This window comes from Carcharhinus amblyrhynchos, chromosome 30 (assembly GCF_965287045.1).
Source record: "Carcharhinus amblyrhynchos chromosome 30, sCarAmb.v2.hapA, whole genome shotgun sequence".
In the NCBI taxonomy this organism is placed as follows: Eukaryota; Metazoa; Chordata; class Chondrichthyes; order Carcharhiniformes; family Carcharhinidae; genus Carcharhinus; species Carcharhinus amblyrhynchos.
This window is the reverse complement of record NC_137353.1, coordinates 18,074,244-18,101,257: the sequence shown is the minus strand read 5'-3', so window position 1 is coordinate 18,101,257 and position 27,014 is coordinate 18,074,244. Positions and strand designations below refer to the sequence as shown.

The following is a 27,014-nucleotide window of genomic DNA, read 5'->3' as shown; positions in this document are numbered from 1 at the left end:
TGTCTGAATCAATGGATTCCTGGTACATGAGTTCATGTTACACTAGGAGAAATGGGTCTGACTGGAAGACCGCAATAGAGAAAGTCTCATGCATATGTGAGATCAGACTCTTTCTGTGCAAATCAAATTCACAGCTAACAATATAAATGTAATGTACATAATCTAATGTACATAAAAAACATAAACATAAAAGGTGCTTGTTTTGTAAGACTTGATCTGAATAAACTCCTTCAACAGGTGTTTACCAAACCTCACTTTCATAGCGATATTCTTCAATACACCAGCTTGCTCTCCTGTCCATCCTTCATCTTTTGCAATGTTCAAGCGAGCTCCAAAGCAAATTGGAGGAACAGCACTTTACAGCCTTCTGGACTGAACATTGAGTTCAACATTTCAGAGCATGAACTCCCCCCTCCACCTTCATCCCATTTCCATTTATTCTTTTTCATTTTGTTTCATCTCATTCATCCATTTTATAATCCTTCTTTCTCAGTTCCATTTTTCAATTTCTCCATTCCAGCTCTCCTTCTTGGCCCCTCTCCCACCCCTTCAGGCAATTGCCACATTCCTCAGGCAGTCCTTAAACAATCTGTATCTCTATTCTGCCATTCACACATTCTGATCACTTAATGGATACTTTTAGCATCTTCTCAGCCTTCTGTATTCTTATTTACATTCCCTTTTTCCCATTCCAACCCCACTCCCCCATCCTCATAGTATAAATCTCTGCTGACTCACTTTCCAACTATTATCTTGTAAATTGAGTTTGTGTCTGTATGTGCCCTGTTTGTAAACACAGTTCACTCACCTGATGAAGGGTCCTGAGACCCTAAAGCTAGTGCTGCCAAATAAACCTGTTGGACTTTAATCTAGTGTTGTGAGACTTCTTACTGGACTCTCTTTCCTCTCAGCTCTGATGAAGTGTCATCTGGATTCAAAATGTTGGCTCTATTCTCTTCCCACAGATGCTGCCAGACCTGCTGAGGTTTTCCGTCATTTTTTGTTTTTTGTTTCAGATTCCAGCATCCACAGAATTTTGTTTTTATCCTTCAACAGGTCTGCTCACCAGTCAGTCGCCCACTGCAATCTCTCCCAAGTCAGTCTCTCCATATATAATTCCTGTCTAAGGGAGTTCTGGATTCACAATAGCTCAGTGGACAATCACATTTACCTCTGAGGAGGAAAATAATGAGTCCTAGACTCATTCCAGCAACTAGAGTGTGTAATCTAGGCTGAAAACTCCCAGAGAGGTATTGAGGGATTGCTGCATTGCCAGGAATGCCATGTTTAAATGAGGTGTTGGCCTGGCTGTCTCACTACCCTGAGCTGGATGTTAAAGATCCTATGGTACTATTTGAAGAAAAGCAGTATCCTGGCCAATATCTATCCTCAGCCAATATCAGAATAGATCATTTGGTCATTATCAAATTGCTATTTGAGAGACTTTGCTGTTTACAGTTTGGCTGCCATATTTCTTACATTATAAGAGTGACTCTACTTCAAAAGATTACTAAATTGTCCATCAACTATTTTGTAATACTTTGAGGTTCTGAAGGGCACTATAGAAAAAAACTTTCTTTTACTGTGGGTTACAGTGGGGAGGGTGTAGTTTGTACATAGAGTGTGGGCTACAATGGGAGGATGTGGGGTATGATTGGTGTCTGTCAGTGACAGTGGGGAGGATGTGGATTAGTCTCTGGGTTACAGTGAGGATGGTGGGGCTTGAGGGGAGGGTGTGGGTTTTGGGGACGGTGTGGATCGCAATGGGGGTGGTGTGGGTTAGAGTGGAGAGGGTGTGGGCTGCAGTGGAGAAGGTGTGGATTGCAGTGGAGAGGGTGTGGGTTACAGTGGGGAGGGTATGGGTTGCAATGGGAAAGGTGTGCGTTACAGTGGGGAGGGTGTGGATTGCAGTGGAGAGGGTGTGGGTTGCGGTGAGGAAGATATGGGTTAGAGTGGAAAGGATGTGAGTTACAGTGGAGAGGATGGGCCTTGTGGAGAGGGTGTGGGTTGCAGTGGAGAGTGGGGCGTATGGAGAGAGTGTGGGTTGCAGTGGAGATTGGGACTTGTGGAGAGGGTGTGGGTTAGGAGAGGGTGTAGATTGTGAGTATCTGTGGATTACAATGGGAACACGTGGGCTGTGAATTACTGTTACCCTGTTGCAAACTCACTGTTTTCATTGTTTTCTGCAGAAAATCTTTTGGTTTACACAGTTGCCACGAAAGAGACAGACGGTTTCAAGCGATTCATGAGATCTGCAAATCTCTTCAACTACACGGTTAAGGTAACCGATTATTCACCAGCTAGCAGCACTAACAGCCAATGAGAACAGATAAACAACTGATGTCAGAGGTCAACTAGTTCAGTTAATAATGCAAAATGTTTCTCTGTCACATTAACTCCTACTTGGCTAATGGGGGGTGTTATTCTTTTTAGCACAGCTGTGTTATCTGTATAAAGTTTCTCATCAGGCAGTAAATTTTCTGATAACTAGAAGCTGTTGTCAACCTAGTCGCTCACTCAATTTTTAAAGTTCTGATTGGCTAGTTTGCTCTGTTTGAATGTCCTGGGATATGAGGTTGGGTAAGAGATGTTTTCCGAACTGTCATATCAGTGTTGGATAAATGCAGGTTCCAAAAAAAAGTGTCTGTTAGCTTCAGCTAGTTCAGAAGTTTGCAAACTACTGGGAGTAGGCTTTAATTTCAAACCTGCAATAATCCAGTGTGTGTTGCCAAGAAAGAAATCTTAGTTAGGCTGTTGAGAAAACACAGGTGCACTATGAGAAATTGCTATTTGATTAATCATCTAATGTGTTGAGCACAAGTCTCATCTCCATTGGAACAAAATACAACATTTCACTGCTTGGCCCTTGCATCCTCCCTCCTCCAACTAGGGATCAGGAATAAAAGAAAGCTCAAACACCTCTACTCCCTTGAAAGGCGATTTCTAACAAGTCTTAAAAAAGTGTCAGAACAAATCTGCTGGCCTCTGCTCTTTGCCGAATCTTGGCACCCAATAACAGAATGGCTTATTCCTGCCCTGGCAGTTGAAGGCAATGTGGAAATTAAGTTATGACAAACATCTCTGACAATAATGGAAAATGTTTATTAGCAAACAAGGTCTTCAGTGAGGCCAGCACTTACGTACTCAAGTTAAGTGATTTAATTTAAACCTTATGTTAGTTCCATAAACACTGTGTTCCAGCCTTGGCCACAGGATGAAAATAAGATCCTTTCAATAACAAAATTCCAAAGAGCAAGGTACGGTGAACTATAACTATTACATTTTCTGTATGAATCAACAGAACACCTTGCAATGCTTTGCACTGTACTGTGTTCTCACTTGTGCGCAAGTAATTAAAGCTTGAAAGCCTGAGTACTCTTAGTACTTAGTGTTGCTTGTACCTAAGTTGACTATAGTACCTAGTATTGTTTGCACCCAGGTATTCAACAGTAATTTAATCTATGCCTTGTCTCAGCTCTGGATGTTTAACGATTGAAGTTGTTTCTCTTTGTGTTCCTAGGTATTGGGTCTGGGCGAGGAGTGGACAGGTGGAGATGTGTCAAAAACGTCAGGAGGTGGACAGAAAATACGGATGCTCAAGCAAGCCTTGAAGTCGTATGCCACCGAAAAGGAACTGGTTATTCTGTTTGTGGATAGGTAGGGCATTGTAGTGTGGGGCTCTTCCAGCACAGGGTGGGGCTGTGAGGTTAATCTCCCAACACAGGGTGGGCTCCATCCATCCTCTCAAGTGCATGTCAATGATTCCAGGGCAAAAGAGCATGAATGTTTACCACACTGCCCTGGTGGTAAACGTCCAGTCAACATCACTAGAACAAATGATCTGCTCCTTGCTGTTTGTTGGAGCTTGCTATATGCCAATTGGCTGCTGTGTTTCCAACATTACAACAGTGACTGCACTTCAAAATCAGTTGGAAGCACCCAAGGTAGTGAAAGGTGCTATACAAATGCATGTCTTCCTTCCTTTCACTGCCTGATCTTGTCATGTTTTGCAGCTATGATGTGATATTTGCTTCAGGACCTGAAGAATTACTGAAGAAGTTTCATCAGTCAAAGCACAAAGTGGTCTTTGCTGCTGAGGACTTTATCTGGCCCAATCGTCACCTCGAAGTTCAATATCCTCATGTACGGGATGGCAAACGATTCCTCAATTCTGGAGGTGAATTTCAGTACTTGTAATGTACAGAGTTCAGGCTCTGAGTTGTATCTCTATGTAAAGCTGATTATGTGTAATGCTATGCATGTGTCTCCATGAAACAACTTGTGCTTGTTCAGAAATGTGTATACTCGAGCTTCTATGTGTGAATGAGTTCATGTGTACTTTGGAAGTAAATATATACAGGTGTCTGCATTCATGTGCATCTGTCTTAACTCTTAAGGTAGTAAGAAGTCTGACAACACCAGGTTTAAGTCCAACCAATTTATTTGTCTTAAGTGCATATTTAAAGCTGTTCTGTTCTTTGTTTCAATCCCTCACTAATGTTTGCTGGAGGTAGGATCAGGATTATAGTACAAGCATATTATGAAACTTCATAATTTCTTTTGGGAATCACAGGATTTATTGGCTTTGCTCCATATATTTACCAACTTGTGGAACCCTGGGACCTACAGGACAAAGATGATGATCAACTCTTCTACACAAAAACATACCTGGATCCGCAGAAGAGGGTAAGGAATGGGAGAGAATGCCGAAAGCGTCATAATGGTGTTGGTTACAGAATGTGTCTGTTAAAGAAGTCTTTGTCGTCTTCTGTATGTTAACAGCAAGTCTTTATTAAATACTTGTAACAATACGCATATATACAGTAGAGGGTACAGGCAAAGAGTTATCTGGCCAACACCATACTGACTCTAGCTCTGGGTCATGTGCCTTCTTACATCCCTGAGTACTACATTCGGTGCCACATTAACTCTGTATATACCACATCTTTATACTACATAGAGAATAGAATTCAGTGGGTAATAGTGGAACATTACAGTCAGTAATATTATAATCAGTAATTCTGTTCATTCATGCAATGAGATCCTCTTGTTGATGTTTGCCTTATTTCCTGCAGGCGAGTTTGAATATTACCCTGGACCACAGGTGTCGGATATTCCAGAATTTGAATGGAGCACTGGGTAGGTGAGGGTTGGGACCCTGCTGCTGCTCACTGTCATTTTGGGGTTTGCTGAATCACAATCAGGATTTGCACAACAAGGCATCCAGTCAATGAGCCCAACAGACAAGCAATGGGTCCTAACCCTGAAACCAGAGTACATATATTTGTACAATTATCATTTCACCTCATATTCAAGGCTCGTTCCAAAAGACAGTGACTCCTGCACAGTAAATGTCACCAGGAGTGACCTCTCACATGTAAATGTCATTGTGGCTGCCTGGGATGCTGGAATAAAATTTATTCTGTCAGTCAAGTTACCAATTCGGGCAGTGCTGTCCTGGTGCCAGTTACTGAAGGTTACAGCAGACAATGGAATTTGGCTGTCTATATATGATGGCTGTCAGTGAAGGCTGAGATTGCAACATTCACCACGCATGTTCTCTCCCCTCAGCATACAGAGAGCTAAGTGCAGAAAACACAAGAGACAAATAGTGGGTGAGACTATTAGGAACTTAGGAATTAGGAGCAAAGTAGGCAACTCTGCCCTTTGAGCTTGTTCTGCCATTCACTCAGATCATGGCTGATCTCTTCTTGGTCTCAAACCTACCTCCCCACTTGTTTCTATATCCCTTAAACCTGTTTTTTAATCAACTCCTTATTGAACCCATTTAGTGATTTAGACTCCACCACACAATGGGTTAGCAAGTTCCACGACTTCTCTGCCCTCTACGAGAAGTAGCTCTTCCTCATCTCAGTTTTAAACCTACCACCTCTCAACCTATACCTCTGACCTCTTGTGCTAGGTTGCTCCACAATGAGAAACATTTGGTCTACGTTTACTTTATCAATCCCTTTTAGTATTTTATATGTCTTGATCAGCTCCCCTCTCATCCTCCTAAACTCCAGTGAGTATAAGCCCAAACTGTTTAATCTCTCCTCATACGTAAACTCTTTCATTCCCGGAATCATTTGTCTGAGTTTCCTCTCCATAGTCAATCTCTGATTTCTGAGTGTTTCCAGGACTTTGTTTTATTTTAGATTTCTGGCATCTAGATGTTTTGTACAATTTCTTTAACTCTTAAGGAGGTGGCTTTAATAACTTATCTTCAAGGGGAGCAAATAGAATTTACAGATTAAGAGTGAAAGTTCCTTTTTCAGTGGATGAATTTAGTTGTGTACAGACATTCTCTCATTTGCTTGACTGACTGTGATTTGCAGATGATGTGGTTCTGAAATTTGAGGACAATCAAGTGAGGGCACGAAACATGGCATTTAATTCATTGCCTGTCATCATCCATGGAAATGGCCCCACAAAGGTAGGTATGGCACTGCGGTCATGATCATAACCTCATTACAGACCATCTAGTGAAATTCTAACACCCCACATTGTGGCATCCAATTAAATGGTTCACTCTTTTTATTAATAATTTATACCTCATGTCTCACAACACTTAAGATGGAGACAAAGTTAACATTTCAAGTTGATGGAAGGTCATTGATCTAAAATGTTAACTTTGCTTCTTGTTCCAAATACGTGATCAGTCCTGCTGAGCATTTTCCGTTTTTATTAAAGATTTCCAGCATTATTTTACCTTTCTATTACTATTGATGATGGGGTCAGGGCTGCTGAAGGCTGAATGAGATAGTTACAGGAGATTACAATAAAACGGGAAAGATAGTGAACAGGCAGCTTGCTTAATATTCTACTACTGATGAAATGACAAAAGTCAAGAAGGATATCACAACTGTTAAAACAGAGAGAAAGGTGATACCAGACAAACGTAAGGGGAAAAATGCCTGGGTTCAGCTGGATTGCACCGGTGTAGACTTGGAATTCGAGGGACTAACATCTACATATAAACATTCAATTGAAATAGTATAGTGCTGGATGACTGCAAACAGAAAATAATATTGTAAACTTCAAAGAAAAAGATGGAATACAAGGAACTGTATAGTAGTTTAACTAATTAAGAGGTAAAAAAGATAGTGTAATCTTTTCTAAAAAAATGAAAAAACAAAACATCCAGATTCAGAAAAATACCATGGCCTGAATTTTCAGGATGGCAAACACTCAGTGTCCATTATCCAGGGTGTCAGTGATGGATGCATCCCTGTTGACCCCGACAAGCTAGCTGCCATTTCACAATTGAGCATTGATTGGCAGCAGGGGAATCTCTGACCACACTTGGACAGAAGTCCTGCCTCGATTGGCCATCAGCTCTCCATTGCGCCTAGGTATGGTGCTGCAATGGGCAGAAGAGACTCTACAGCACCATGCCTGAGACTAAGGGGTCCCAGGGAGTGAAGGGAAGGGGAGGTCCTAAGAGTCACAAGATGGGCAATCACACTATCAGTGGAGGGCAGTATGCCAGGATGGCTGGAACATTCTGGTCCTTGAGGGGAGGATGCCTCCAATTTGAAGGAGTCTTCTGATTGAGTTGTACCACCATCCACTATCCGTCCTAGGCTGAGGCTGAGAAGTTTTTCTGTTTCCCACCCTCAATCTGCAGGCACCTGCCAGCCTAAAAATGAGGCTAAACAAGAAAAGCCATTAAGTGTAAAATTCTGGCCCATAAATCATAATCCAGAGAGAATTTCTATCGGCAGATTATACCATAGAACCAGACAGTACAGAAAGAGGCCCTTCGGCCTATCGAGTCTGCACTGACCACAATCCCACCCAGGCCCTACCCCCACATCCCTACATATTTTACCCACTAATCTGTCTAACCTAAGCGCTCAGGACACTAAAGGGCAATTTTAGCGTGGCCAATCAACCTAACCTGCGCATCTTTGGACTGTGAGAGGAAACCGGAGCACCAGGAGGAAACCCATGTAGACACAAGGAGAATATGCAAACTCCACACAGACAGTGACCCGAGTGGGGGGACCCAGGTCCCTGGAGCTGTGAAGCAGCAGGGCTAACCACTGTGCCACCGAACTATGTTTTACCAATCTTATTTACTTGTTGAAGGAGCAACATCAGACAGGGGCAATGCAGCAGTACACTTTGATATTCAGAAGCTCACAGAACACAAAGCATGTAGAGTCAGGGGCCTGAAAGCAGAATGGTTTTAAGGCTGGATATAAAACAGAAAACAGAGACTTGATAGCAGATAAAGGAAGTTTCTCAGGTTGGCAGAGTAAGAAGTAATGGCCATGGGGATCTGTGCTGGACTCACTCTTGTTTACCATATACATAAATGATTTGACTTGAGAATTGGAGGAATATTCTTAAAAGTTATAGATTATACCAAACTGGGGGAGGTATGACTCATTCTTAAGAAGACTGAATGAAAATGCAAATAAATGTAAATAGGCCAGTGAAGTGGATGATTAAATGACAAAAGCAATTCAATTATAACAAAGTGTGAGATGGTTAATTTCAATAGGAGGAATAAGGAGACCACTTATTCCATGGAAGATAAGAAACTAAATGAGGTGGTGGAACAAAGAGCTGGAAATACAAATCACTAAAAATAGCTACACAAATTAATGAGACCATGAAGAATGCAAACAATATACTTATGTTCAGTTTTGAAGAACAGAATACAAAAGCAGGGAAGTAAGGTTTAAGTTATATAAACTTGATACAACTCCACATTGAATATGAGTGCACTCCTGATCTCCATACAACTAAAAGCACATTGAAGCACTGGAGAAAGTGTTTGAAAGAGTTACAAAGATGTTCCCAGTATTGAGGGAATACAACAGTCAGGAAAGATTAAATGGGCTGGGACTTGTAGCCAGGGAGAACAAAACGAAAGGGAGATCTGGTACGAGTATTTAAAATGATAAAACTGTTCGGTAGAGTTTTGAGTCATAGTACTAAATGGATCAATTTTATCCGAAGAGCCAGCTATGCGTAGGATAAATGATCTCCTTCTGCGCTGCAGTCCTATGTAATTCTGTATATGTAATTACTATTCATTTGCCTCTATCTCACTTTGTTATCATGCTCACTCACAGGACAGGATTTTCCAGCCGCACTCACCCCAAGACTGGAAAATCTCATCTGAGGTCAATGGACCTTTGCATGGTCTGTGATCCATCGCTACAATTCCCCACCCATGGAGGTGGGAAAATTCCATCCATAATGTCTATTTTCTTCTGTGACTTTATTCTCTCACTCTTTCCATCACTCCACTGTTACAATTTCACTTGAGTCCATCACCTTTCCTGCCACTCATTCACTTTCTATCTCTCTGCCATCTTTCCACACTTCTTTCTGTCAGTCCTAAATTCTCAATTTGTCTCTTTTCTTGCTAATTCTTTGAACCATGGCACTTCCTCTGATATGGTCACTCTCTCACTTGTTCACACTTTTTGCCTCTACCTCCTCCCACTCTTATCTACTCTTGTTCCTACACCCTCTCACTCATTCACACATTTATCCCACACTTTCACGAGTCTGTTTCTACGCCAGCCTCTCACTCATTTGCGCGCTCTTTCTGTTTTGATCAGATTATTCTAACTGTTCAAATTCTTTACTTTTAAGATGCAGCTGAACTATTTGGGGAACTACATTCCAAAGGTTTGGACCTTTGAAACTGGCTGCACAGAATGTGAAAAAGACACAATAAGTTTGGCGGAAAAGAAGGTGAGAGACTCTGGTCCCTTTTCATTATTTGTTGCACAGGTACAGCTGAGTGAGCCAAGACGGCAGGTGTTTCCTCCTCTCCACTGTGTCATTACCAGCCAGTCCTGGGCCTGAGGCTGACAATATGGATGGCCCAGTGTGACTTAGGCCTTATAGTATTGGTGCTGCAAGGCCAGTGGTCTGGAGTAGGTTTATTCCTGAGGTCTCCACACATAACCCAGCTCTGAGATATGCCTGGCAATGAATTGTATACTCTCAGGATCTGCAGTCCTGATTTGCTGATAATTGCGAAGACTAGTGGGTAATTTTATTATTTATTTGATTATTTTCCTCTTGTTTAGGACAGTGAGTTTCCCACCGTCCTCATTGGGATCTTTATCGAACAGCTGACACCCTTTGTAGAAGAGTTCTTTGACCGTCTTGTGAACTTGAATTTTCCAAAGAAGCAACTCCGAATCTTCATCCACAACACAGTGAGTACTGGGGCGCATGTCAGCCCTGCTACCTCAGAATCTGACTCTTTACTCTTGCTGAAGAGTGGAGAAAATTCTAAATCCCTCCCTTTCTTTACTCAACTATTTCTGTGATGATTGCCTGATTTTCTGACTGATTATGTAGTGTTGGAGGAGGTTCAGTATCTGCTGGAGTGGGATCGCCTACTCTGAATTTGTTGCATAATGCTTAGATATTCCGTCTTTTTTCTGTATTAACAGCAAACCTATCATGAGCAGCATGTGTGGGCGTTCATAGAGGAACATGGAGACAAGTATGAGAGTGTGAAAGCAGTTGGTCCTGATGAGGAAATTGAGAATGCAGATGCTCGGAACATGGGGATGTGAGTAACTAAGGGTGGAAATTAGAATAGAGTCTCATGTCATCCACTCGTATGACATAATATCTGCTGTTATTCAGTGGCTAGCAGTCTGGCCTCCGAGTAAGAATGTTGTGGATTCAACTCCATCCCAGAGACTTGACCCCATAATGCAGGCTGGCACTTTCATGTGTACTGAGGGAGTACAGCACTATGAGGGGTGTCACAATGTTGCTGAAACAGATTAGCTGACCATTATCTCATTGTTATTTGTGGGATCACATGTGCAAATTAGCTACTGTTTTCTACATTATAAAAGTGACTACAAGTGATTACAAAAGTTGCAGGTCCACCCCCCACCCCCCAAACTTTATTTAGAAGAAATCTCATAAAATTCCACCCTTGTCTCTTTCCCCTCCCCTGCACCATATATACCCACCACACATAACGGGTATCATTCCCAATAGGGCTCTGCAGAAGGCCCAGCCGTTTGTGGACAGGAAGCTGGTTACATCACTGGCAAGGGGCGAGAAAAATTAGAAACAAGATCTCCCCCCCGGCAAGTATCTGATTTCCTGACTGCTGTGAGATTTTGTGCCCATGTCGCCATTTATGTTCATGGTGAATGCACTTCCCGATATTACTGATTTCCTTTTATTGGTGTGGTAGTGGTTTATGGATGTACAAGTGTGTGCATTACTGTGCTATAAGAACATAAGAACATAAGAAATAGGAGCAGGAGTAGGCCATCCAGCCCTTCGAGCCTGCCCCGCCATTCAATAAGATCATGGCTGATCTGTCGCTGCTCAGTTCCACTTTCCCGCCCTCTCCCCATAACCCTTAATCCCCTCTCCTATCAAAAACCCATCAACCCGCGTCTTAAAAATATTTAGCGAGGCAGCCTCCACCACTTCAACGGGCAGAGAATTCCAGAGATTCACCACCCTTTGAGTGAAGAAGTTCCTCCTCAACTCCGTTCTAAACCGCCCCCCTTTTATCTTGAGGCTGTGCCCCCTAGTCCTATTGTCTTTTTTGAGCGGGAAGAGTCTTTCCACCTCTATCCTATCCATCCCATTCATCATCTTATACGTCTCAATGAGATCTCCTCTCATTCTTCTAAACTCTAACGAGTACAAGCCCAGTTTATTCAGCCTCTCCTCATAGCTCAACCCCCTCAACTCCGGTATCAGCCTAGTAAACCTCCTCTGCACTCCCTCCAAGGCCAAAATATCTTTGCGCAGGTGTGGCGCCCAAAAATGCACACAGTACTCCAGTTGCAGCCTCACCAATGCCCTATACAGCTGCAGCAAGACCTCCCTACTTTTATATTCAATCCCCTTCGCTATGAAGGCCAGCATCCCATTCGCCTTCCTGACCACCTGCTGCACCTGCAAGCTGGGTTTTTGCAACTCATGCACAAGGACCCCAAGGTCCCTCTGCACCGTCGCCTGCTGCAGTTTTTCGCCTCGTAAGTAATAGTCCTTCCTACCATTTTTCCTACCAAAGTGGACCACCTCACACTTGCCAACATTAAATTCCATTTGCCATTTCCTGGCCCATTCGCCCAGCCTATCTAGATCCTTCTGCAGACTCTCTACACCCTCCGCACAATTTGCCGTTCCCCCAATCTTGGTGTCATCAGCAAATTTCGACACTCTACACTCGGTTCCCTCCTCCAGATCATCTATATAAATGGTAAAAAGTTGAGGTCCCAGCACCGACCCCTGGGGCACTCCACTAGTCACCATCCGCCAATCCGAATAGCACCCGTTGACATACATATACACATTAATTTTGTGTGTGTGTGTGTGTGTGTGTGTGTATGCTCATACATGTGTATTCAATCCTGACTTCTTATGCATCCCATATACGTTATGCTCCACCATCGATGTCCATCCCTTCAGCTGCCAAGGTCCTAAGTTCTGGAATTTCCTTCCTCCACCTCTCCATCTCTACACCTCTCCCACTCTCTGTTTCTCCACCTCTCTCTCCATCCCGCCACCTCTCTTTCTGTCTTTATCTTCACCTCTCTCTCTCGCTTTAATATGCTCCTTAAAAGCTGCTTATTTTGCAAAACTTTTACCACCTGTCCTATTTTAGATGGTCATTTGTTAGTCACAAGTAAGTTTACATTCACACTGCAATGAAGTCATTGTGAAAATCCCCTAGTCGCCATACACCAGCGCCTGTTTGGGTACACTGAGGGAGAATTGAATATGGCCAATACACCTAACCAGCACACCTTTCTGACTATGGGAGGAAATCGGAGCACCCGGAGGAAACTCATGCAGACGTGGGGAGAACGTGCAGACTCGACACAGACAGTGACTGGGAACTGAACTGGGTTCCTGGCGCTGTGAGGCAGCAATTGTAACCAATATGCCATTATGCTGACCCATCCTAATATCCCCTCTTTTGGGACTCTGGCAAACTTAATATGTTTTTGCTCCTGTGAAGCACCTTGGGATGGTTTATGACATTTGAGGCAGTATATAAATTTAATTTCTTGTTGTTAATGATGCAATTGATTGTATGAATTGGAATTGCTGTTTTGCCAAGCCTGCAGTATCATTCTGTATGATTGTCTGACCTTAGTGACCTGTGCCGGCAAGATGTAACTTGTGATTATTACTTCAATGTTGATATTGAAGTCGTGCTGCAGAATCGAGACGTTCTGAAAAACCTCATTGAACAGAACAGGTCAGAGCAAACCCTTCACACCCAGTCCCTTATCTGTTAATTTCCAGTTGATTTCTATCAGAAGGGTGGGCGGGAGACATATGTTAAAGTATAGAAAATATAGAACATTAAGTGTACAGACTGAGCAGCCTGCTTCCAGTTCCTTCCATAGTTGGAACTAAATACAACCTTGTGCAGAAACATCAGAAATCCAGTTTAACATCTTCAAAAGAGAAAATGAACATCAGAACAAACTGTCACCTGATTAATCCCTTGTACATGAACTTATCAACAGTATTGGATTCATCAACATTATTCATTGGACATGGGTGTCGCTGGCTGGCCAGCATTTATTGCCCATCCCTAGTTGCCCTTGGAGGGCAGTTGAGAGTCAACCACATTGCTGTGCTCTGTATAGGCCAGACTAGATCTTCCCTAAAGAATATTAGTGAATCAGATGGATTTTTCCAACAATCAACAATGGTTTCAAAGTCATCAGTAGATTCTTAACTCCAGATTTTTTTTATTGTATTCAAATGCCACCATCTGCCGTGGCTGGATTTGAACCCAGGTTCCCAAAACATTAGCTGAGTTTCTGGATTAATTGTCTAGCCATAATACCACTAGGCCCTCGCCTCCCTCGAGACCAGGGGTGAAATTCTCCTGCCACGCTAGTCTAAAATCTGGAAATTCCCAGCCAACTGTCAATGGAGTTTCATATTGTCTGCAACCTGCCTGCTAAAATTCCAGTGGCTAGCAGGATGGGAGAATTCTGGCATCACAGAACGAGGGAGAATTTTCCTAATCTCAATAATTAAATATTCCTCATTGGTTTGAGGGTAATGTTCACTCTGGATTACAAAGCCATGTATCCAAAAGATCTGTTCTGGCCTAAGATTTCCCTTGCCCTTCCCCAGTGCCCCTTACTGAGTAGAAAGGCATTAAACAGCTCTCTCAGGGTGTCAACTGAAGCCTCTAAGTCTCACCATGGAGTGAATGTTTAGTGTGCCACTCATTAACAATGACCCTTTCCTGGAGTTAAGACGAATGGGAAGCGTCCTGTACTTCTATATAAACGAAAATGATCCAAACTGCAAACTGTGTATTTCAGGCAAAAGTATAAATAGCATTTATTGTTGACACACAGAAATAAAAATAAATCTGCCGAATAAGACTAATACTATTATAATGTTCAACAGCAGCGTAAACCTTTTTCTGGAAACAAAGTAACAGAACAACCTTAATTCTCAGACCAATTTTTGGAATCCTATGAACAGGCGTGTTTGATACAATTGTTTTGTATTGTTGAATTATTGAATTGTTTTCCTTTATTTATGGAAGTTTATAGTACTCACTGAAGAATTGTAAAGGTTGTTTCATGCAGAAATAACCCTCACTGTCTAATGAATTGTCATGAATGAACTTGGTCTTGGTAGATCGATACTGGCTCCAATGGTCAGTCGGCACAAGAAGCTGTGGTCTAACTTCTGGGGGGCACTGAGTGTTGATGGATATTATGCCCGGTCAGAGGATTATGTGGATATTGTTCAGCGACGGAGAATGTGAGTATCAACCTTTCAAACCTCTCGATCTCATTTTCACACATTATGATACTGTCAATCGGCCCTTGAAGACACAAAAGTACCTCGATAAACTGAGAAGCCTTGAGTCCCCTCTTCCTGTGTGTCATTCTGATAGTGGCGCTATTTACTCTGTGGAATTGTATTTTTGGGTAGCATTTTGTTCCCATTGAACTGATGGATGCTGAGGACTAGAATCTATTGTACATTGTACCAAAGACTTTGACACATCCTGAGCAACACAACTTTATCAAACTGGCTTCGGGAGTCGAATACTCCCAGCATTGATCTTCTTGGGGTTTATTGTGAACAAGCTGTCATTTTGCTGCTGATTACTTGCTGATCTGTGGGCAACTCGTGCCCAGATCCATATCAAGCTCATTCTTCATTGTACGATTGCTGCTGAATTTAGATCTGCTTGAGATTCACTTTTCATTGGACCATTCTAGCTGGATTTATATCCACTCCAGACTCAATCCCTTTGGATCATTACAGCTGGATTGGATCAATCTGGATTTACTTCTCATTGAAACATTACAGCTGGATTTAAATCCATTCCAAACTCATTGGGTGGGATTTTACAGCCTCGCTTGTCCCAAAACTGTAAAATCCTGCCCAGGGTCAATGGACCTTCCCATTGTCTGTCCTTCACCCGCTCTGATTCCCGCGGCGAGCAGGGCGGTATAATTCCAGCCATTATCATTGAATCTCCGACTGGTGGAGAAGGATTTTCATCCCTTGATTCTGGGTGAGGTTTAAATCCATGTCTCAGAGGTGAGCAGAGATCTTGGGACTTGGCCATTCCTTCATCATCGCTGGGTCAAAATTCTGAAAGTCCTTTACTTACAGCATTGTGGGTGTACCTACACTGCACAGACTATAGCGCTTCAAATAGGCAGCTCACCGCCACCTTCTCAATGGGAAGTGAATGCTGGTCTTGTCAGCTTTGCCCATATCCCATGAATGAATATTTTGTCTGTAAAGGACTGGCCCTGCAGCTGGTGGTTTCACTGTTAATTGGCAGTGAGGAAATGGAGCAGTTTCCCGATGGGACAACATTGAAACCATTTGCAGAATGACCGTCATTCAAAGAAACTCCAGGCAGGCCACAGGGCACAGGAGCTGATGCTGTGACTCGACACTGGTGCACCTTTCAGAAAAGACAGTCAGTTGGTTAATGTGGCAATGTTTTCATTGCTTTCTGAGATTAATGTGATCTCTTTCCCTGCAGTGGTCTCTGGAATGTTCCGTACATCTCCAGCGTGTACCTGATTCAAGGCACTTTGCTGCAATCAGTCCTGACGGAGAAAGATCTCTACCACGCTGGAAAACTGGACCCAGACATGGCTTTCTGTCATAATATCAGGGAGCAGGTGAGATCTGTTCCTGTCAGGGAGAGATGGAGAGATTGCGAGTGGGAAATGCTAATGAATCCTGTCTGCTTGGCAGGGTTTAGACTTTTGAGTGTTGGGATTAACCTGTGCTTTGTCTCTGCAGGGAATCTTCATGTACATCACCAACATGCTTGAGTTTGGACGCATTCTCTCTGTGGCAAACTGTCATACAGACCATTTACACAATGATCTGTGGCAGATATCTGAAAACCCACAGGTACATTAAAGAGGGGTTGGGGGAATGGGGAGGGAGTGGGTGAGGGTGGGGGGTACTTGGTGAGAATCAGACCCTTAACCCTGAAGCAGGGCAATGGAAATGACCTAGTCTGTTGTGCGTGACGCACTGTGAGATGTGGGACTGAACCCAATAGGCCTGGGTTACTCTGTTACCCCAAGGTTCCAGTCTGGTCTTGTGTTGAGTGAAGCAGGATACTGAAGTGTGAAACAATCCCTGGTCTAACTCATGGCCCTAAAAGTGTAGGGGGAAGGAGGAAGAAATATTATATTCTAGTTCATTGATCAAATAATTCTGCTGCAAATATTGCAATATTTGTGCATTTTCCTTTTAAAATTACCAATTGAAATCTTATCAGAGTAATCTGATGTAAAAATCCAGAGCATCTCAGTTTATTTTACTGATCCCTGACTAATTGTTCAGGACAATATTGAAGGTCCCAGTTACTCACTTTGACACATGGACTAAAGCAGTGAGACATCTGAAGTAGTAGTTTCACAGGTCCTGTTCATTCTCTTTTGTGATGTGTTACAGGATTGGGAGGACAAGTACATTCACAAGAACTACAGCTCAGTCATTGGAAAAAAGATGATTTTACAGGTAAGGGCCTGCTGTGTGAGTGAGTGCTTTGGTTATTGCAGAACCAATGCAAGGACTCTGGGTTCTTGCTAATCCAGCCTGCAACTGAAACTAATCATTGACATTGCTGTAATGCAGAGTGTCCTTGGGAGGGGGGAACAAGTGTACCGAGATCCAGTTTTACTGCATGCTCACAGCTGAACGCTGCACAGAGATGAGCAATTGGAGACGATGGCTCATTGCGAACTCTTGAGTTTTTTTTACCGCTCAAAAGGGCTTGTAGTTTTTAAAACTGTGTGTGATGCTCATGTAATGTCATGTGACACTCGTGTCTAATGGTAACATGTAGCCATATGTGTCTTGATAAAAACTATGCACCCCAGCAGTTGGTCTGGTGACTGTAACTGTGCACACAGCAATTTACAAGCGTCATGAAGCTATAAAAATCCACATTGTCCGAGTTGTCACAAATGGTCGCATGCTCTGTGGTTAGCACTGCTACCTCACAGCACCAAGGATCCGGGTTCAATTCTGGCATCGGGTCACTGTCTGTGTGGACTTTGCACATTCTCCCCGTGTCTACGTGGGTTTCCTCCGGATGCTCTGTGGGTTTCCTCCCACATTCCAAAGATGTGCAAGTTAGATTGATTGGCCATGCTAAATTGCCCCCTAGCGTAAGGGGGACTAGCTGTGTAAATACGTGGGGTAACGGAGATAGGGCCTGAGTGGGATTGTTGTCGGTATAGGCTCATTGATCCGAATAGCCTCCTGCTATATGGATTGTATGACAGATTTGAATACTGCATGAATACTGATCAACATGACTCAGCACACAATAATGCAGGAGATAGCTGTTCACCAGGCTGATTGACAGGCGACAACTGGGGGCTTGGTGTAGATTCCAAATCATACACTTGCTTCATAGTTATGTTGTTTTACAGCCTTGTCCAGATGTTTACTGGTTCCCTATTTTCACTGAACGAGCCTGTGATGACATTGTTGAGGAGATGGAACATTATGGACAATGGTCAACTGGAGGCAATCAGGTGAGAACGTCAGGGGTCAAAGGTCAGGAATTACTACTGTATATCCAAACACAGCTCCTAAATATTCTACACATTTTCTCCATCTCTTCCCCAGGATATTCGGATTCAGGGCGGCTATGAAAATGTACCAACTATCGACATTCACATGAATCAGATCAATTTTGAGAAAGAATGGCAGAAGTTTTTAAGAGAATACATTGCACCTATAACAGAAAAGGTCTATCCAGGCTACTACACCAAGGTCAGTCCTACTGTACAGTTCAGTATGCTCCAGTCCATTCTGTCATTGGACAGTTGTTTCCTCCTGCAGTGGATATTAATATCCACTTAAATCCAGTGATCGTGGGAAGGTGGGTCTACTTTAATCACATCCAGAGACTGGTAATATTACAGGGACATCAATCAATAGGTCAAGATGGAACCTGTGATTGCTCTGCCGTTAAAATCGGGGAAAGCCGAGAGGCCAGAATTGGAGGAGCACAAATATTTCAGATTAGAAAAGGAGTGATGAGGAAATGGAGGGATCTGAAAATGAGAATGGGAATTTTAAAATTGCTCAAATGGAAGTCAATCTACATTAGTGAGCACAGAGGCAATGAGTGAATGGGATTTGATCCTAGTGGGACATGGGCAGCAGAGTTGTGGATGAGCTCAAGTTTATGGAGGATGGAAGATGGGAGGTTGGTCAGGAGAACACTGGACAGGTCAAATCAAGAGGTAAAAAAGGCATGGATGATGATTTCAGCCGCAGAGGTGGGCCATGTTATTGATGGTGGACAATCTTGATGATGGAGTGGATCTGTGACCACAAAATTCAGCTCAAATCCAGACAGAACAGTAAGGTTGCAAGCAGTCTGATTCAGCCTCACAAAGTAACCACTGAGGATGGGACAATGACTTTGGTTTGCCCAATATTTAGTTGCAGTGAATTTCTGCTCAATAGGTCAATAGGTAAAATTAGAAACATTGGAGGAGTTGAGGGAGATGGAGGTGAGGTAAAGCTGAGTCTTGTCAGCAACATGTGAGAACTGGTATGTTTTTGGATGAAATCTCCAATGAGCAGCACGTGGTTAAGAACCAAGTGTGGGACAAGGGGAGATAAATTGATTTTTATGATGCTGAGCACCAGGTAACACCACATGCAAGTGACATGGCTTCAAAGAGGTAGAGGGAATTTATTCCTGCAAAGACCAGAGGTCAACTTCCTGTCAATTATTCCTGAGGGATCAGTGACTGGAAGAATGGATTGGAATATAATGGACTGAAATGTGATGGAACTATTTAGAGCAATTCCTAACCTCTTCCTTTAACTACGATTGTTTAAAAATGTGACTAATGGAGCAGTCAGAGTGAAAATGGTTTAGTCTCCACATCAGGTGGTGTGGACATAAATGTGGACATTGAGGTCTGAGGTCCAAGACCCAAGGTTTGAAAGTAAAACTTGTCACAGAACATGTACTGCACGGTCTACAGCAGCTATACATTCTACTAAGGTACAAACACTCGAGGTGAACCCACCATGGTTAACAAAACAAGTTAAAAGATTGAACAAAGGAGATGGTTTATAGGGATGCTAGAAAAAGTAATAGGCATGAGTGTTGGGAACAATTTGGAGACTAACAAACAATGACAAAGAAACTGATAAAGAAGGGGAAAAGATAATGTAAACACAAGCTAGTGAGAAACATAAAGGCAGACTGTAAAAGCTTCTTTCAATATGTGAGGAAGTAAAGATTATCCAGGACATATGTGTGGAGACAGGAGAATTTATAGTGGAGAACAGGGAAATGGCGGAAAAATTAACAAATTACTTTGTGTCTGTCTTAATGGAGGCTCACCAGACTAATCCCTGGTGGAATTGTTTGAAGAAAGAGAGATTGAATAAGCTGGGCCTGTATTCTTCAGAGTTTTGTAGAATGAGAGATGATCTCATTGAAACTTACAAAATTCTTACAGAGTGGACGTAGGTAGGATGGAAGAGTCTTGAAGCAGAAGACATGATCTCAGAATAAGAGCAGGCCACTTAAAGACTGAGGTGGGGAGGAATTTCTTCACTCTGAAGATGGTGTATCTTTAATATTCTCTACCCCACGAGGCCATGGAAGCTCAAGTACTGAACATGTTCAACACAGAAATCAACAGGTTTCCAGAGACTAATGACATCAAGGAATGTGGAGCTAGCTTGGGAAAGTGTTGTTGAATAGATGATTAGGCATTATCTACTTGAATGATTGTGCAGGCTTGATGGGCTGAATGGCCAACTCTTGTTCTTGTGTTCCACACCTTTCCAGGAACAAAGTTCCTAGTCAGACACATTCCTGAAAATTTCATTATGCCGACTACTAGACTCCAAACATCTCAAATGGTCCAGTAGTCTTTTGCCCATTCCAGTAGTAATAAAAAATGTTTAGATATTTTGAAAAAAAGACAAATTTTTTAATGGCCCTGTGATTTTTCTCCCAACTTTTCTTACGGTAGATCGGGGGATCTCATGCACACACCATTTAACAACTTGATAATGTTCTCAAGGTCTGGATCAAGTGTGACATTTGGTCCTTAGAAGCGGTAGAGGAGGTGGCAGTATCTGTGAAGTTGAATAAAAGAGGTGGGGGAGAAAGAAACTGTAAAATAACAGAGAAAACTAATTTTCAAACCATTTCATTTACACATTAATTAATACATTGGTGCTTAGGGACACAAATCAAAGAAACAGGGATCAAAATGAACCTGTTATAAAATGATTATAAACTGTAACAACTGATGACTGTTAACACCATGGTTACTAATGCTGGTTTTGTTTCTTCCATGTTAAACTTCTGCCTCCCAGGCGTTCTCGTTTCTGAACTTTGTAGTGAGATACAAACCTGAGGAGCAGCCCTCGCTTGAACCCCACCATGATGCCTCAACCTTCACAATTAACGTAGCTCTAAACATGGCAGGAGTTGATTATGAGGTAAAACGAATTCCGTCTTGCTGGAATACAGCAGGAGGATTTGCCTGTAATGAAGGAGAGGCCTGGGTGCTGCTGTATGCAGAAAATGTGTGAGGCCTAGGGTGTCATGTGACAATGGAGATAGCTCGAGGTCTAGATGGAGTCAATGCCTGGGGATACAGGACTTTGTAAGTTAGGCTTTAGTGCTCTCTACGTCTGCTCTATAATGAATGCTGCATGGTATTGCTTCACAACCCTTTTCTTTCTTGCAGGCTCTCTTTGACCTGGCCTTTGTAGTTAGATATAAACCTGATGAACAGCCATCTTTAATGCCACATCACGATGCTTCTACTTTTACTGTAAACATTGCACTCAACAAGGTTGGAGTTGACTATCAGGTAGGTTGTATGTCTGGTGCTAGAGAACAGGCCTATCTGGTTCACTCTGTACTTGAGTACAGAGCGGGTTTCATGGGCTGTTCCATGGAGCATACACTGAACCAACGCATGGCTGATAGTTACACTGGCGTGCACCGAGTGGTCTCCACTGGAACGTCCTCAGAGTTTGGTAAATCAATTCTTCCTCTTCATTCTGGTCTTGCATGTTTCTTAAGGTATGTTTGAGCTGTGGAATGTTCCAGACTCAGGTGCATGGTCGCTCTAATAATTAACAGTCAGTCCAGACTGAGGTCAGATATTTCAACTAATGGTGGTCTTTAATACTGAGGGAAAGGTAAGGATGTGTTCAAACTCAGTTATGGGATTTATTTCAACATATTTCACAACATTGTTGATAAGAGGATATTGCTGGATACTCATATTTACAATATTACTTTATTTACATCTTACACAAAGATTTGTGAGATTTTCACTGACTCTGGCAGGGACAGTCTGAATCAGAAATCTTCACACCAGTTATTGATTTTTGGTGTCAAGTTAAGCTGATTCCAGGATGTCCCCTTGTGTAAAGCACAGACAGTGTTACTGATCCCAATGTCTGTGACTTAATTGCCTGCGACATTTGATGCAGTTGCAAAGTTTTCTGATTTATTCCGCAAACAACAACTTCCTTGAATCAACTCTGCACTTTTCACCCACTCCTGTGCTTTCCTCATTCAGTACCCTCAGGCAGAGTCCAGATTGACTGAAGTCAGTCAGGTTTCCTGAGATGGCAGGGTCCCTGCTGAATAAAGCAAATCATATATTTATCCCTGATTTTCATTTTCTAATATTTACTGTTAGTGTTTAATTCTGGATTGTTAAGGATCTAATTTGTGCTGTACAGGTTAGATCACAAAACACCTCATTCTGTCTCTGTGTCAGTGTGCCTCTGTATCTGGGACTGTCTGTCTGCCAGTCTGTCAACCTCTGTCTACCAGTCTGTGTCTGGACTTGTCCGTCTGTCTGCTTGTCCCACCACTCTCACTGAAGGAGGTATTTTGGACAGGTGGTAGGACCTCTCCCTACCCCAGCAAACCAGGAAATTAAGGCTGAGCCTGAGGATCTAAAAAATGGTAAGAGCAAAACCCCTGAGTTTCACTTTACAATTAAGGCCCAATGTGCCCAAGCTAGAAATGCGAGGAATTTAAAACAGGTCAGATATAATCATTTCCGGTGTTTATTTATTAGGAGTTTTCTCAAGGAGAATGTTAGTTTATGACTTTAAATGGTTTAACTTTTAACCATTTAACTTTTTAAATGGTTGCCAATATCTCAGGCATGAAGAGGAGAGAATCGTTTGAGTTTATGGATTGAGGGTTGTTGTGTTACGGATGGTTACAGAGTAAGATTCACATTCTGAGTCTCTTTGACCCCCACCACAGTTTATCTTCACCACAGGTGGGTGGGAAACAGGGTCAACGGCCGCATATCAGACAGCCCTGGGACCAAGTGAACACTTGCTTTCTCTCACACCAACTGATTCACATTTAGTGATTCTACATGTGGATCCAATGCAGTGTCTCTGGTGAGAGGCAGCGTTATTGGAAATGACCTTTGCACCAAAGCCTCAACACCCAGCCCCACACAGAAGGAAAAAAATGTTTGGACCAGAATTTTTATTTCCCCATTTCACTGATGTCCAATTTTAAGGTATACAAGACCAGTTCAGACCAGTATTCCTATTTCCCTGTTTTGCTGTTTTTCCCCAACTCCCAGCTAAACCCCAACCACCGTGTATCCACCTGTGTGTATTGTGGAGAGGATGTAATACCAGAGTCATCTTTACAGTCAGATCTCTGTTCATGTTGAATGTTAAATATTATTTTCCCATCCTTTTATTCTGTGATTAATTATATTGTGGTGCTATGTGTGTGTGTTTGTGCCACTGACTGTGTATTACAAGAGTGAGGAGTGATGTTTCAGTATCCTGTTGACAGTGTGCTTTTAAACATAAGGACTCTTGAGGTCTCATCATGATTGGGCCATTGTGTGTTTAGCCTTTACTCTGGTGTAATAGCCCATTGCTGTGATACTGAGAGTTATTCTGTCTTTTGCAGGGGGGCGGCTGCAGGTTCCTCAGGTATAACTGCTCCATCCAGGCTCCTCGGAAGGGCTGGGCCCTCATGCACCCGGGGCGACTAACGCATTACCACGAGGGTCTTCCTACCACCAAAGGAACACGATACATTGCCGTGTCTTTTGTTGACCCTTAATTATAAAGTGCTTAGTATCTGAGTGTGTGCAGTAGAAGCTGTTACAGACTGTTCGTGACATACCGAGATCTGTCCTTGCTCAGAATATTGCAGCAAGGACAGCCTGTGCTGCTGCTCTGTATATTATGGTTCATAGAATTTTCCAAGTGCTTAGCAGAAAGAGATAGTTACACTAGCTGCAGTCGTCAGTTGTGAAGTTAGTGTGAGAATAACCAAACCCCAAACAAAATATATGTAACCTGTAGGTTTTAGCAATTATACACTGCCCCAGCCCTTCAGTAACCAAACCATTTGTAACCCATAAATTTTACAGAAACAAAGGTACCCCCATCCTATAATAACCAGGCCACATGTAATCTGCAGATTCTAGAAATACAGGACAATAATATTCAGAACCTATGATGATGGACATACCTGACTACCCAATTCAATTTTTAGTTTGAATTGGCTGAATGCAATGATTCCAGGGGTGAATCACTTTCCAGCTCTGCCCAAGTCCTGCATTTCAAACCAGAGTCCATGCTGCCAATTTATCGCAGACAGGGTGACAGAAAGGTCACTGTGATTGGCCATGTGTCATGTGAATCCCACTGGATATGTGCATGCACATATTAGTTTTGGACAAAATGAGACTGGCTGTGATGGTTTAATTATTTACCAACACTCTCATTTGTGGAGCAGAACTTGAAATATCAGTGCCCTTTGGAGAGGAGGTGAGGAAAAGATGGCTATGCAAAACTAGGTTCAGTATTGCTTGCAGGGATGAAGCAGGAACCTGGATGTGTACTCACCTTGACTGGTTGTAGGTGATTTTAGAATTTGAACTAAGCCAGTAATCAGGGAATTGTGGAAAAGCCTTTTCAAAGAACATGAAATTGCAGCAACACATTGCCCCTCAGAACCACTGATGCATCAGTTCTAAGAGGAAGAGTGTTACTTGGGAATGAAAAGATGTGGAGACAAGAAAAGGAGTTGGCTAAGTGGCTGCTCCTGTCTCTATGACCTCTGCTAGCTGGCCTCTCTGCAGAAGCTTTTGGTATTCAGTTTTTAGAAGAAACCTGTGATCTGTTGATCAGCGTTAACACAGAATATATTAAGCATTTCACATATCCTATCACACATTTCATGTCTTTGCCAGTGGATCTCCAGCTTATATGATATTGCTGGTGATTAGAGACTCCGTAATTGCAACTGTCCCTTTTTATTGTTTTGTCCCATCATAAGAGCCAATTTTTTTTTCAGCCAAGGTGTTAGAGTGACAGAAGTGGAATCAGACTCCCCATGTCCCAAAGAAATACAAACAGTGTTGCTGCTGTGCTTACAATATTACAGTTCCAATATTCATGCCGTAAACCCATAGCCTGAGTGAACAGTATTAGCAATGCTGGAACTGCGTATAATGGGTGGTGATGCCAGCGTGGCCCTGCCAGAGAACCAATATGTTTAGGGGAGTATGAGGAGATTCAGTGGGCAGATGATGATAGACAGGGCTCCTCTTGGAATTTTGTAGGAACACTGTAAAGTCTCTGAGGGTCAGTGGTGCTAAAAACCATCCCTTCCCAACTCTAGTGACCAGTTTTCAGTACTAATGTGTTTTTAATGTTATATTTTATTTCCTACTGTGTTTTAGTGAGCATTCACAAAGCAGTGTTCTAGTCCACATCTAAGATAGTTCTGACAAACATATCAACATTTTTTGAAAAAAACAGCTCTATTTCAGGGTGGGGCTGTGTGACCACAACAGATAGCATAAACTATATGCATGCTGAAATTTGCACATGGACACTCAGCAGTTTATAGAGAGCCAATAAAGTTTGATTGGAGAAGGAAGGTGGAGAAAGAGCATGTAGGTTCCTTATCCTATGATTCATACGGTGTCAAAATAAAAGGATTAAACATTTTCTGTGTTTTTTGCTGATACAACTTTCCCAAACCATTGTATCATTGCTAATATTCGCCTGCAGTAATCGACAGTGAAGAGTAATCCTTCAGTTCCTGTGCTAGGATCACCGATGGATTGTGCAGTCCTGGGTAAGGTGGACTAGCGATAGGTCGGTCCCGATTCAGGAAAAACTGCTGTATGTGATCAATGTGTGGGAGCAGCTGTCACCACATTATGCTGCTCAAGATACTAATGCAGCTTGCGATCACTGGCTGTGTTTGGAAAGACATTTTTGAAAGTGGGCAACTTGATTTATTTCAACGCCGTTTAAAACGTAATGTTCGGCATGAGCTGTTAGCTGAAAAATTCAGCAATGGTTTGCCTCCACCTCTCAACTTTCAACTTTGAGCTCATCTGAATCATTCTAACCATGCAGTTCAGATAGTCTCTCAGGGAGCTTATATTCTCTGAAAAGAGTCCTCACCATAGAGGATACATGGTGTATCCCCACCATAGAGGATTCAAGTAATCCTGGAAGCATCTGTAAAATCAGGAAATGGAAGGTAGGGAGGAACTTGGGAAAATTACAATCACCAGAGAACTGGTACCAAGTAAACTGTTGGAATCAATCATAGAATCCCTCCAGTGCAGAAGCCTGTGGAGTCTGCACCAAACTCCCTTCCTATGCTCATAACCCCATGTATTAACCCCACTAATCCCCCTAACCTATATATCTTGGGACTCTTAAGGGGCAATTTAACATGGCTAATCCATCTAACCTACATATTTTTGGACTCTGAGAGGAAACTGGAGCACCTGGAGGAAACCCACGTGAACACGAGAGCATGCAAACTCCACACAGTCACCCAAGGCTGGAATTGAACCCGGATCCCTGATGCTGTGAGGCAGCAGTGCTAAACACTGTGCCATCGTATAATGTTTGACAAGTGCCTTGAGTCCTGAAGGATTTCATCCTAGGATCTTAAAAGAAGGGACAGGTGAGATAGTTGATGCATTGGTTTTAATTTCCCAAAACTCCCTAGGTTCAGGGAAGGTTCCTTAGATTGAAAGATAACAAATGTAACCCCATTATTCTAAAAGGGAGGGAGACAGAAAGCAAGAAACCATAGGACAGTTAGCTTAACATCTGTTGTAGGGAAAATGTTGGAAGTTACTATTAAAGAACCTACAGCAAGGCACTTGGATAAGTTCAAGGTAATCATGCAGAATCAACATAGTTTTGTCAAAGGGAATCATGTTTAACCAACTTACTGGAGTTCTTTGAAGAAGTAACAGGTGCTATGGATGAAAGGGAACCAGTGGCTGTGTTGTACTTAGATTTTCAAAAGGCATTTGTTAAAATACCACATCAAAGGTAATTGCGTAAAATAAAAGTTCATGGTATAGGGCATAACATATTGGTATGGATAAAAGATTGACTGGCTAACATGAAGCAAAAAGTAGACATAAATGGGTGTTTTTCAAATTGGCACCATATAAGGA

At 42.5% G+C, this 27,014-nt stretch overlaps 1 protein-coding gene across 5 annotated transcripts in view; it reads left to right on the top strand.

Moving 5' to 3' along the window:
• Positions 1-25,529, top strand: part of plod1a (procollagen-lysine, 2-oxoglutarate 5-dioxygenase 1a) — a 28,153-nt gene extending 2,624 nt beyond the window's left edge. The window contains exons 1-20 of one of the 5 annotated variants that reach the window (XM_080215397.1): positions 965-985; positions 2,190-2,281; positions 3,521-3,657; positions 4,014-4,177; positions 4,574-4,686; positions 5,076-5,139; positions 6,339-6,436; positions 9,619-9,720; positions 10,062-10,193; positions 10,434-10,555; positions 13,127-13,231; positions 14,647-14,772; positions 16,022-16,163; positions 16,288-16,401; positions 16,954-17,019; positions 17,940-18,044; positions 18,139-18,285; positions 20,872-20,997; positions 21,249-21,374; positions 23,474-25,529. In XM_080215397.1, the coding sequence (XP_080071523.1) occupies positions 2,246-2,281; positions 3,521-3,657; positions 4,014-4,177; positions 4,574-4,686; positions 5,076-5,139; positions 6,339-6,436; positions 9,619-9,720; positions 10,062-10,193; positions 10,434-10,555; positions 13,127-13,231; positions 14,647-14,772; positions 16,022-16,163; positions 16,288-16,401; positions 16,954-17,019; positions 17,940-18,044; positions 18,139-18,285; positions 20,872-20,997; positions 21,249-21,374; positions 23,474-23,629 (2,181 nt within the window). In that variant the 5' untranslated portion in view covers positions 965-985; positions 2,190-2,245 and the 3' untranslated portion in view covers positions 23,630-25,529. Of the gene's footprint in view, positions 1-964; positions 986-2,189; positions 2,282-3,520; positions 3,658-4,013; positions 4,178-4,573; positions 4,687-5,075; positions 5,140-6,338; positions 6,437-9,618; positions 9,721-10,061; positions 10,194-10,433; positions 10,556-13,126; positions 13,232-14,646; positions 14,773-16,021; positions 16,164-16,287; positions 16,402-16,953; positions 17,020-17,939; positions 18,045-18,138; positions 18,286-20,871; positions 21,165-21,248; positions 21,375-23,473 lie in introns of those variants that run through there. The other 4 variants (XM_080215394.1, XR_013889680.1, XM_080215395.1 and 1 more) reach the window with 4 other exon arrangements.
• The last annotated feature ends 1,485 nt before the right edge of the window (positions 25,530-27,014 follow it).